Here is a 12,827-nt window from a genome sequence, read left to right as displayed (position 1 = left end):
AGACAATTCCTGGATGATGTTTTTTCTGCATTCATCTGTTCTTTTTGAAATCACTACCTTGTCGAACATTGCTTTTGTCCCTTCTGTAGCAGAGGTTAGGTGCCGGCAGAGATCAGCTACCTACTGGCACGGCCCTGCTTACAAACCCCAGAAGTTAAAATGAGCAGTCTGGAATGTTACACTACCCTCAAAAGTGATACCAGAAGTCTGATACAGTGATAACCATGCTTGAGATACCATTTTCCTGATTAGATTCTATGGATTTAATATGAAATTACTTCTGTTATGCTAGAATGAACCTCTGACACAGGCCCCAGTTGCCAAGAAGCCTGCTCAGCTGCCTGGAAAGCCGACTCAAGTTGTTAAGCCAATTACAGTGCCATCTGCTGTAGCTGAGGAGGAAAGCTCTCCCGAGCGTGTGAAACAGGCTACATCGCCCTCCACCCGGGACAAGGCAGAGTCAGAGAATCATCTCCCTCCAGCTGGTAAGGTGAAGGGCTCATCATTCCCAGTGATGCCTGTGCAAGTCCTTTGCACTAGTTTTGTTTAATTCTTTGGTAAAGAATTACTTTCGTTATATTTTGGCTGGGAGCCTGTGAGTGTGTGGTATAGATTTCCTCTGACAGGAGCCTCAATATATTTGCCTGCTGGATGGCAGACCCAGACCAGTTTTATTTCACAGAGGTAGCATGTGTAATTATAAGGTTGATTGGGTTTTTAATTGATTTTGACGTAGCAAGCATATTGATTCATAACATTCAGCTCTGCTCATAGTTGAACTATGCTCTCATTAGAGTGGACGGCTTGCTAGCGTGAATTATTCATTGATCCAATGCAGCTTCCTACATCAAACAGTGGCTGCTGCCTAGTGTTTCATCCAAGGATATCAAACTGGTGTATAGGCAGTAATTCATTGATCTCTAGCCCTTCTATCACTAAGGTCACTAAGCAGTTGTCTGTACAAGATTAATTGTACAGATAGCAAGGGACGGCCGCCGCCTCACTGGGTGGTTTGGGCACACAGCAGCAACATCCAGGCTCTTGCTGATTCCGTTGTCATGCCGTGTTTGTAATCCCATCTTTCTTCCATCCTGCCCTGGGCAGTTCCTTCAGGACAAAGCAGAACTGCCTGGCTGGCTGAGGCAAGTTCTTGCGCAGAGCACAAAGGCATTTTGCAGTGCCACCTGACAGCTTCTCTCTAGAAAATTCCACAACTTGTTTTATGAACACTAAAACATAGAAGTTCTCTATTTTGGCTTTGAAAAATTATTAATCCTCATGAAATCAGGTTTGTGCAATTTCAGCTAGCATTTCTCTTAAATGAATTGCCCTGGACTTACTTGGTGAAGGAAGTGGTAACACCTGGTCTCTGGTGTCACCTGGTAATTACTCAATAACCTCTCCTGCACATTTCAAGTACCTTAAAATAAGACAAATAGATGTAACAAGAACTTAGATTCCTACTGACTTCATCTTCACGACAACATGCCAGTACTTCGCTGTCATAAAGCTATGTCACTAGTCAAACTCCATTCTGTGATCCAATCATAACCTTCTTCTCTCCCCCAAAAATCAGAAGTGCAGCTTACATCTGACCATAAACTGTGAAATATATATATATATATTTGGTCAGTGTGTGTGAGGTGTTAAGAGGTGTGGGAGTGGAGTGAAACATTTACAGTTAGACCTATACCAGGAAAGTCAAGGAGCCAAGATCAGTAGGATTAATGGCTTTGTTCAGTCCATTCTTCACAGATTTTCTTTGAAAATACCTGTGTTCTGCATCTGGGCCTCACACAGCACACTGTGTCCTGGCTGTTTTGTCTCAGTGAAAACTGGGCTAGCTACCTTGTCTAATTAGTTTGGTTTTGGCTGATTAGGCAAGTTGCCAACAACAGCAGGGCAGCAGACTCTTGTGCGAGGACAGGATAGTCATCTGACAGCAATAAGCAGTGTGAGAGCCATTGGTACATTTATTTGCTGAGACAGGCACCTCTTGCAAGTGCTGTTTAGTTAGTGTAATCACTAAGCTTGTGTAGTAGAGTGAATACAACGCAAGTGTCTTTGGAAGTGGCTGTAATCAGCTCTTTCCTAAGTGAGGTACACAAAGAGGCAGAATGCACTGACTTGTTACATGGTAAAGCAATGTTTTCTGACTTGTGGGATTGTCCATATTGCTTTGGGAAGGAAAGAAAAGACCCAAGAATGAACAAGAAACTAAGATGACAAGGAGTTACAAATAAGCAAGGATGGATATGTCTGAATGTGCCTGCACACATTGGCTTAACTGTTTTCTATGACAGATCAAGGGAGAGGATAGAAATGAGTATAGAAGAACCCTGTTTTCAGAGTTCATGTGCTCATGCAGAGTTCACATGCTATTCACAGTCTTTTACAAATTTAAATGTCAGGCTGAAAGTTTAAATTGAGCTTTTGCTATTTACCAGTCAGCAGTACTGTAGTCTGTGTCTCTTGCCTACAAATACGGGGCTGTAAGTTCTGTTTTGACACTTACATATAAGTATCTTTGTGAAGTGCCATGAATTTATTTTTTTTTTATGAAGGTTGCCATGATACAAGGAAGTGTGTTTCTTTTCCTGACTCTTTCTTGGCCAGTGTCAATTTCAGTGAAGTGCAGTAAGGAAACGTCCTTAGTTTATGTCTGTACTTTTACTGACCTTTCTCTGGCTATAAAATGAACATGATAAACCTGTTTCAGGGCCATGGCAGTGTCAGATGAGTGAGTTGTACAACTTTTTTTTTCAGCTAGGCAACAGCTGGAATTTCTGGAGAACAGAAAGAAGCAGTACATGAAGGCAGCCGTCAAAGCAAAGAAGGAAAATAACCTTGAACAGGCTAAAATGTATCTCAGAACAGCTAAGAGCTTTGACCCAAAGATTGAGGAAGCAAAATGTGGCAAACCTGTTGATATTTCCAAGGTTAGTAGGACTGCTAGTATTCTGCTTTGTATCATTTTCTTGGACATCTAAGTGCATACTTCAAACACTGAATGATTTAATATTTCTTGGCACAAACCTAAAATCGGTTAAAACTGCTCAAATAGCAAATGTGGATACTGAGCACTGAAATTCCCCTATATCTTGGTCTTGTTTGCTTTTCTACTCCCCCAATGTGCCAGCTTCTGAGAAAATTCAGTTTCCGTGAACCATTTGCTCCCTGATGTACAGTGGCACACCTAAACCATGCAGCTTGGAAATACTTCCTGGGCTGAGGGTGTGAGTACACCTGGTTATGTACTAACTCTGTTTTAGGATGAGGATCAGATGTATGTGATCCAGTGATGCCCTAGTTCTTACTGGTGTGTGGGTAGGTGGGGAAACCACCCAGCACTGTAATAGCTCTCGTGACCTGAATAATCCGGGAGCTAGACCTGTGAGACATTTTGCAGGGTCTTACCACTTAAGTAATTGTCAGACAGTGGAATAAGTAGTGGTTGGTTTGGAATTACCTTGAGAATAAAAACGGCCTGTCTCCCTTCACTGACTTTTCCATACATTCGGACTGCTTTTTCTCTACTTCATTATTTCGTACAAGGGCTCTGAAATGTGGTGTTCTTGTGTTGCAGCTGCCATCACCCCCCACAGATGATGAGGGTGATTTTATCTTCATACACCATGAAGATCTCAGAGTGTCCCAGAAAGCAGAGGAAGTATACGCACAGCTCATAAAATTGCTGAAGGACCAACATGAGGTAACCAGTTTATCCATTTTAGAAATGCCTTTTTAAAATAAACAAACAAGCAAAAAACTTTTCCATGGGTTTTATTAATATTTTTAAGATATTTCTGACTGTGTGTCCTAGAGCAAACAATTTTCAGAGTTGTGTTCTGCACTAGTTGAAGTTAGAGGGTATGCTTGGAGGTTTGGGACTGTCAAATTATCACTGTTAGATGTGAGATCAGGTTTGAGAATAGTACCTAAACGAGTAAGGCAAGCCCTTGGGTGAAACTCATCTCTAGAAATTAAGTGATTTAAAAACTAGTAGGACAAAGCAGCTCAAATAAATTCTGTGCTTGGCTTTGGACTTAAAGTACCGGGGGATGGATAGTTTTGGGTGATTTGGGAAGACTCTGTATTTTGGCTTTTCTTAAATGGTCATCAGCCTCAAAACTTGCTGCCAACGATGAATTTGTGTGTAAAGATCATTATTAATTGCACCTGCATTTGTGTGTTTCTGTCGACAGAGATGTTTGCAGTATTCCAAGCAGTTCATGCATCTGGGAAATGTAGCTGAAACGACTCGGTAAGACCTGCTGCTTGCTGTTAATCTTCCCATAATGTGAGCATTTCACGCTTTAGTCCCTTGATGCCCCTAAAGATGATGGGAGTGCAGGTTACTACAGTTCTCCTTACGTGAAAGGCTTGGTAGCTGTGAGGCCTACAGCTCCAAGATGCTCTCAGACCTCCCCTGTGAGGCTTACCTTTGGTCTGTACCTGGCAGAATGCTCTATTTGATGTTCGACTGTGTGTGTAGCTTTTCTATTGCTTTTACTTAGGTTCGAGAAACTGGCACAAGGTTGTAAAAAGGACTTGGACATCCTACAGCTTGCTCAAGCACAAGGAATGGATCCTCCAAGCCATCACTTTGAGGAGAGAACCTTTAAAATGATACGGTATGTTCTGCTGCTTCAGCCACTTTTCCTTCCTCTGCCTCACTCAATCTTGGTGTCTTTGGGCTCTATTCTTGGCATTTTCCAATATTCCTTAGAGATGTTTTTTTATCTTGGTTTGTGCTCTTTCCCTGCACTTCTGTAATTTCTGAAGATCATCTGTGTAGGAATATGCTATTGAAAAAGTCCTGACAAATATCAGTGGCATCCTGGTCTGGCAGTGGATCAGGTGGTGTTGGGATGCTGGGGTGAACACGCTTTTTTGTCTTTATTTTTTCACAGGATATTTTCTGAGCTCAACAGCACAGAAATGCACCTTCTTATTGTCAGGGGGATAAACCTACCAGCTCCGCCAGGTATGAAAGCGCAAAGTAGTGTGGTCTTTTTCTCTGAGTATGTAGGGTAAAGTAGTGAGGAATGTGGTCTACCTTTAAGACCACTCAAAGATCAGACATTTGTAGCCAGCACTCGTTAAAACAAAATAGCCAGGTTTCAGGCTCAAACAACAAACAACACAAAACAAGCCTCACCCTTAAATAGTGTTAAAAACACAAACTAAACCAGCAGAAGAATAGAGAATCTGTTCCTTCTGGACAGAGGGAACAACTTTACATTTGTCAAGGGTTCACTTAAAGCTGGGTCATAGTTTAAATTTCATGTGCATCTTGTGTTTTGTTCTGACTGCCTTCTGTAACACTGCACAATCCTTCTAGGTACTGACCCCTCAACAGACAGGAGTTGCTCTTGTCAGCATCACTCCTTCTAGTTCCTTCTTTTGAGGGGCTTGTAAACAGTCCATGCTAGATTAGATTGTCTAAGGACTGACAAAAGCATTAAGAAAGTGAATGCTTTCTTTTGGATGCCGGCTTTCTATGGGTTTCAAACTGATGGATGGTTTTTATTTCAGTTGCTGTTAAGTAAAGGGCCACAAGTCAGGTGGAAAATCAGTTAAGCACTTTTGAAAATCTTGCTCAAAATTACAGATGCAGTGAAAATATTGGTATTAGCTGTTTGGACTGACTGATTCTTCTTTCATTCAGGTGTGGCACCAAAAGATTTAGATGCGTTTGTGAAGTTTGAATTTCATTACCCAAGCACGGTGAGCGTGTGTCCTGACTCTTCTGTTCCTCAGTCTGTGACCTTTGCCATTTTATTAGCTTGTGAGGGCTTCTCGGAGGGAGTGCAGGCTTTCTTCTAGAAAGGGAGAAAACACTTGTAGGAATACTGCTTCATTATATTTTAGAAACAGAACAAAAACAGAACCTTTTTTTTCTTAACTTTTTTTTTTTTTCAGTAATACTTAACTCAGTGACAGTCCAAAGCTTAGGTTTTTACCTACTAATAAATTCTGCAGCAATTCCACTAAGATAAGTTCAGTTACCTGTGGGAAACTGGTCGTGGCCAGATCATGTTTGTGTTTGAGTTACATAGGACTTCCTTCAATGGATGAGCACACCCCATTAGGATGGCTGAAAACAGAATTGGTCTGTATGAGTAATTTTCTGGGGAATGAATAATAATCAACAAAATTGATCTTAACCTGTTTTTCTTGTTATTAAAAAAAAAGAAAAAAGAAGAAAAAAAAGCCAGATTTCTACTGCTTAGCTAACGAGCAAAGCAACACGACCTTTCTCCTTCATAGCTCAAGTCAGTTTTACAAAGTAGCTGCAATAATTAGGTCACATTGTCCTTGTGCAGTCTCCAGAGATTTAGTTTGTACTCTGCTTTAGGTTAAAAGTTAATTTATTTTGGTGACAGATTGATTGTCAGGCAAAATAATAGTAGGGCAATTCCCTGGATGATTTGTGATGAATTCCTTATTATTCCAACTAATGCAGAAGCAACAGAATTACTGTGTCATAGAATGTGCATAGTTTGTCGTGTGACTTAGCAGCAGTCAGTAACTTCATGATGATTGGATTGAATTGAATGTGACCATGCAGCTTATCTGGGGCACTTGTATTTGATGTTTTGTCTTCTTCTTTATCTAGTATTATTATTGCAACCACAATGAAATCCAAATATTTTAGTCCTCAGTGTACCATGAATCCTTTTTATCATTTAGGTAATGCCCCTCTGAACCTCTTATTTCTTGAATAAGTATAAAAAAGAGCTGGTAATAAAATAGTTACTACTCTGTATATTGAAACAGTATCTGATGTCTTTATGTAACCTGTGTCTCTTTTAATAGGAGCAACCTCAAAAGAGTAAAACACCTGTAATTAACAATACCAATTCTCCAGGTTAGTACTTCTTCTGGGACAAAGGAAAAAAACAACATACATTAGAAATTACTGGAGAGGACCAGGCAGTCTTACACTATGAATCAGGCAAGAGGGCCTCCCACCACCTTTTTTCATGTTTGTTATCAATGGGCATGTTAGAAGGTGAAGTCCAGCTGTGACAGCATTGCTTCACCCTCATCCCAAAATTGATGGTAGCCATTGTGTCATGAATTAGTGAAATGACCACTCATGTTCCAGCTGTTGCTGTCAACCCTGTTGGGAGATGGTCCAGATAAACACATTTTCCTTATTACATAAGTTAAATTATTAATTTCAAAATCTTCAGGGATCAGATCCTTATCAGTCAGATTCTGTGTCCTGTGAGATTGCCAATTCTGTCATGATTTCTGCTGATCTGCTGGTGTTTCCAAAACTGACAAAGCATCACTAGAAATAGGGTGGTTGTTTATGTTAGGACGGTGTGTCTTGAGACTGAAACACTTTCTTTGTACCTTTTTGAAAGATATCCCTTTGTACTTAGCAAATACTAGTATTAGACTTACCATGCACAATCATCTTGCACTTTGAGTTTGGTTTATTACTATATTACTTTTTTTCCATTCTTGCAGCAAGCAGCCATCTAGTATCAAAACAACTTTGAAATCAATATACAAATTGCTAGATGTTGTAGCACGATGTTGTGAGACATTCTGATAAAAGGGTAACCTGTTGCATAGTTCTTGCTATACTCAGTAACAAAACGGATGCTAAAACAGCATTAGTTGTGTTGTTAGAACACCCCTTCCCAGTCATCCCAACCTCCCTGAAAAGGGGGCTCATACAGATGTGAAGTGTCTTTCTTAAATGACCCAAACAGATAAACAGAGGTATGAGTATATGCACATAATAGAACACCGAGTTTAATTTGACTTTCACAGCTTTCTTTCATTTGTCTGTATTTTGACTGTAGAATACAACCAGTTGTTCAAGCTGAACATCAACCGAAATCACAGAGGTTTCCGACGAGCAATTCGGTCCAAAGGAATTAAATTTGAAGTATTTCACAAAGGGTAAGTTTGCAGTTTGCTCCTCCTTATTGCTTCTTTTGTAAGGGTCAGAAAGGGTGTTGTAGCTGAAATTTATGAAGCAAAAGCGTATGATTTATCTTTAAGTTGGCAATAAAAAGCTATCTTGCTCTTGTGTCTTAGAACTTTCAAAATACGCCTGATCTCTGTATCTTCCCCTAGGGGGAAAAAAGCAGAAGTTAAGTAAGTTGGTTCATAAGTGGAAGATCAGTTGAGGATTAGTGCCTTAAGAGAAATTGATGAGACTAAGAAGGTAATGATTCAGCATCAAGTTGTTTGATTCTTGTCCGATTTGTTTTTAATTACCTGAACTAGAAGATGTAACTGCTGTATGGAATGCAAATGCTGTATGGAATAACTTTGTAGAAGTTCCAGCAAAATATTAACAGTAGTAAAGCAGATGACAGAGAGGGCAGAAATAGTACTACCTTCTGAGGATCTTAAAGTATCTACTGAATGCTGCTAGCAAACTGTTGGACTGTTCTGAGAGAGAGACTACTCTCATCTCAGAGATCAACAGGATGAGATAGACGGTAGCTATTGGCAACACTGAGGGAAGTCATCCTATGTCTAGGCTCGTTACTGATTTGTTCAAAATCTAGATGACCTCTACTCACTAATCCCACTGTTAGCTGTGATCCATCACTTGGATGAGATAACCTGTTTCTGTCTTGGCAGCTCTTTGTGCTGTTCTTTGTTTCTGTTGTTGGGACATGTAGAAATGATCCATAGTTTCTCTGTGATGGTTTTAAAGTCTCCTAATTTATGAGGTAAAGTCCCACTGTTTTTATCACAGATCTTCATCTGTGTCTCCATTGAAACTGTAGCTAACTTTCTTCCTCTGTCAGTCCTGACTGCTCCTCTGCTCTGTTGTTTGGGATTTCACTGTCGGAGATCCTGCCTGTTTTGCACAGATCTGTTGTTTTAAACAAATGTAAACAATTTTTCCCCCTTATTTTCTGCATACCATTGCACACATGGGGCATATCCTAGGCTCTTACCATCTGGAAGCATGTACGTTCTTAGGTTATGAGCTCGGGCTTAAGTTCACCCATTGGGAAATATTCTCCAGTGATTCATGAAACTGTGTGCCAGCTCCAGATTGGCCTTTGAAGCCTTTCTGAAGATAAGCAAAAAAATCTGTGCGAAATTTCTCTTCTGGCTCTGAGGCTTTTTGTTTGTAGAACAGGAATCTAACAAGTTAAATATATGCTTGGGAATATACGACACATACACACTTCTGAGTGGGAGTGGGGGGTGGCAGTTCCCCATGGCAAATAGCAACAGGGAAGGAAAAGAAGAAGAGATGCACTGATCACCTCCCCAAGCCATCTTCTCAGGACAGAAAGGGGCTGCCAGTCCCCCTATAAACTGTGTTTATGCAAAACAGCTTACCAAAGTGCAGGGCATGCTTCCTGACGTGGTTTGTGACACCCAAGATACCAGAGGCCCAGCTGCCACCCCTTCACAGCAGTATTCCTACTGTCTTCATATGTTGTCTGGTTCTTGCTGTTGATTTGCCTGCTTACCTGCAGCCCTGGAGCAGTGGAGAAAGGAAAGGATTACTTGATCCAGGCTCTTTTCAAAAGACTGCCAGCTCATGGTCTTACAGAAATGCTTGTAGATGTTAGAGATTAAGGGTCTCTGATAGCTCTTTGTCCATCTCCCATGAATTCTTTTCTCTCGGTGAGCAAAGGGAACTCTTTTTCTGGTCATATACATTAATCTTCAATTTAGAAAACTTTCAAGTGAAAACTCAGCAATGTATTGTTCCAAAGGAGAAGTCTGTCCTTAAACTTCTCCTTTTATCTTCAGAAGATTTTAGTAGATTTCCCCAGAGTTGTTTCTGAAGCCAAAGCCTACAGCAAGTTCATTCTTCACTGCAGACTCCCTAGAACTGATCAGGGAGGAACCAGTTGTTACTGCTTCTTGGATTAGAAAATGGAAAAATGCTAAAAAATCAGCTAGAATAATTGGTACTTCTCTTCTTAAGTCTACAAACAAAGCGTCCAGCATGCTGCAGTACAGATATGTAATCCTTCATTTTAAGCTGTGTGTGAAGTAAAGTATCCTAGCAAGCCAACCAATTCTACGCTTCTCTAAATGATTTTGCGAGTCTGCTGTACTATTAATGGAGAATACAGCCTTATGCGGAAGGCTTCCTGTCAACAAAATTACTAGGAGTCATATTTGGAGGCATCATGTACAGCCCTTGATGTACTTACGGCGTTGTATTTCTCTGATAACAGCAGTTTCTGCTGAGATGGACAAATTGACAAATAAGTAGTCTGAGCAACTGAGCTGGAGCTGTTCACTCTTTCTCATTCTGCTGCTAGTAAAGAGACATGGGCAAACCAAAAAACAGCTTTGGTGTGACCTCCCCTGGTCATTCTCAGACGTCTTTGGAACGTAATTCTTATTCCTCTCAAGATCCTGTAAATGAAAAGCGCCTGGCAGTAGAACCCATGTCTGGAATTGGTCTGGAAGTGAAGAAAGGAAGTGCTGGTTGCGTTGAAGTTTTCAAGAAGGTGGTGCATATTCTTTCAACAAATTAAAAAAAAAAACAAAAAAACAAAAAAACAGTGATGTCCATCCTCAAGGCTCTGATGAAGTGCATCAAAGATGGATGTCTTGATGGTAAAACTGTTAAACAGAAGTGCCTGTAGCAGAGAAATGTCCAAAGCTGGTTCTTTTCCTTGCAGATAAAAACATTGTGTGTTTAATTTCAGCAGAAGAGAAATTGTGAAATTATAGTTCTGTAGTGTTAGAACTACCAATGTGAAGGTGAATCGAAACAATTGCAAAAATGAAATGCTCTTACTTGTTGAAATTGAGTGTTTTGATTTATCAAAATTAAACGGAATGATTCGTGTAACTTTTCCCTAATAAGTAGTTTGCCAAAACAAGCACGTGCCTGTGAAATGTTTATTTTGATGAAATGCAACTTCCTTGGGAAACTCTTCAGCCTGTTGTACCCCTTTGTAGAAGACAGCTGTTTGTCCTGGCTGCTCAGCCATTCTTCCTCGTTTCTTTGTGCAGGGATAAAAAGCTACTGCCACTCTGAGTGCTAGTTTAGGGCTTGCCTGTCTGTCCTGACTGTTCTAATTTGGTTGTAAGAGAGTAACTAGAAAATGAGTGCTTCAGTATCTTGTCCTCGTAGTTCAGTTAACTAAGGGTTTGCCCTTTCACCCTGGTTGTAGGGTTCTACTAACGTGCCTTGACAACATCTTGGATATGTTGATTGTACAAATAGTGATGGCATCTTACTTTTCTTTCTCCTAATGGTCTGAAAAACCTTGCCCTTTACACTAAGGAAGATTTCTTTGAAACAGGTCCTTTTTCAGAAGTGACAAGCAGGTGGGGACAGCACACTTGAAACTGGACAAGCTGGAATCAGAATGTGAAGTTAGAGAGATCATCGAGGTAGGTTTTCTGGGTGAGGTGTTCTACTACTAAGTAGTGTTTGAACATGAAGGGAAAATGATTGTTTCTTTTCTAAGGACCAGAAATTCAGGTGATCCCCCAAAATGCTTGTGTTAGATCAAAGTGTTGAACAAAGACTGCCAGAGTGGGTAGAGAGCTGCCATAGGACCCAGTAGGAGATCACGGAGTGGAGCCTTAAGAAAGCCCTCAGGCTGTAGCACAGACTTGCTCAGGGCGCTGCTGCGCTTTGTGTCCTCTGGGCTGCCCGAGGAGTCTGTTTCTACTTGGGGGCAGGACATGCAGTGAAGGGCAGGCAGAGCTAATGCAGCCCCTGGGAAAGCTGCTTTGCATGGGTGGTGTGGAGGGCCTGCTCTGCTGAATTCTGCACTGTGAATCTGGGGAAGCACGTGGCTGCAACACCTTCCAGCCCTGCAGACATGGGCAGGTGATCCAGTCATCTTCTGGTTACAGAGGAACAATCAGTGGTTGCCTGAGGCACTGTAGTTTGACATCACTGTTTGTATGTGTGCTAACTGCCCTACTTTTTGTGGTTCTTTCAGATTTTTGATGGCAGAAAACCCACTGGAGGGAAACTGGAGGTAAAAGTGAGACTCAGGGAGCCCCTCAGTGGTCAGGATCTTCAAACAATTACAGAAAACTGGCTGGTCCTCGAACACTAGTTCCTACATGAGGTATGAGTACAGCGTCTGAAGATGGTCTGGCCAGAACTTGACAGGGCTACAGATAAACTCTGCATGAAATAATGTCTTATGTTGACATTGACCTAATTACATGGCTTTAATAACATTCATCTTTATAGCTGTAGTGGTGAGCTGATACAATTTCAGAAATGAAGTTAGAGAATCTTCATCTTACTGGTTTGTATATCAGAGGTGCTATTCACTCACTTGAAATGCAGGGAGCATCAAGTTCATTGATATTTAGGAAATGATTGACAAGCCCTTTGGAGGAAGGAATGCGCTTTCTGTCCTTATTATTTACAAGGAACCTTTCATAGTTAGCAAGGAGCTTTCTTCCTCTACAAGCAACTACAGAAGGGCATTTGGCCCGTGAGATTCTGAATGTTTGGCTTCATCTGAGAGGGAAACTATTGGTAATCATCTTTATTCTGGATCCTTGAGAGTTTTGGAGAGGGAGAATCTAGCGTTTAATATAGGCTATCTAATGAACTGTGCCTGGTGCCCACCATGCTCTGACCAAGTACAGAAGAAAAGCTGTGTGCTGCCAACGTGGCTGTGTTCAAAGGGTGAAAATGAGGTCGGCTTCCTCTTTCTGCCAGCCCTGCCACTATGGAAACTACTTGGGTTTGGGGCTAGTGTTCCTTTCTCAAGCTTTGTTGATTTTCTGCATAAAACTATTGAAAAATAAGTACCAGAAATCCAGCTGACTATGGAATCTCTAATTCCGTCTGTTGTCATCTATGTCTTAAAATCACTTTTAAT

General features: G+C 41.0%; 1 protein-coding gene across 1 annotated transcript in view; it reads left to right on the top strand.

The window, feature by feature from the left end:
* The window catches only part of CC2D1B (coiled-coil and C2 domain containing 1B), a 30,829-nt gene that overhangs the window by 17,031 nt on the left and 971 nt on the right, over positions 1 to 12,827 (top strand). Inside the window, exons 14-24 of the mRNA XM_035332869.1 lie at positions 293 to 485; positions 2,767 to 2,939; positions 3,587 to 3,712; positions 4,206 to 4,264; positions 4,518 to 4,634; positions 4,914 to 4,987; positions 5,672 to 5,730; positions 6,823 to 6,874; positions 7,827 to 7,926; positions 11,274 to 11,364; positions 11,925 to 12,056. Of these exons, the coding sequence (XP_035188760.1) occupies positions 293 to 485; positions 2,767 to 2,939; positions 3,587 to 3,712; positions 4,206 to 4,264; positions 4,518 to 4,634; positions 4,914 to 4,987; positions 5,672 to 5,730; positions 6,823 to 6,874; positions 7,827 to 7,926; positions 11,274 to 11,364; positions 11,925 to 12,044 (1,164 nt within the window). The 3' untranslated portion in view covers positions 12,045 to 12,056. The remainder of the gene's footprint in view (positions 1 to 292; positions 486 to 2,766; positions 2,940 to 3,586; positions 3,713 to 4,205; positions 4,265 to 4,517; positions 4,635 to 4,913; positions 4,988 to 5,671; positions 5,731 to 6,822; positions 6,875 to 7,826; positions 7,927 to 11,273; positions 11,365 to 11,924; positions 12,057 to 12,827) is intronic.

The sequence above is a fragment of the Oxyura jamaicensis genome, chromosome 8, assembly GCF_011077185.1.
Source record: "Oxyura jamaicensis isolate SHBP4307 breed ruddy duck chromosome 8, BPBGC_Ojam_1.0, whole genome shotgun sequence".
Classification (NCBI taxonomy): domain Eukaryota; kingdom Metazoa; phylum Chordata; class Aves; order Anseriformes; family Anatidae; genus Oxyura; species Oxyura jamaicensis.
Note: the sequence above shows the minus strand (reverse complement) of the source record. Positions and strands in the feature narration are given on the sequence as shown.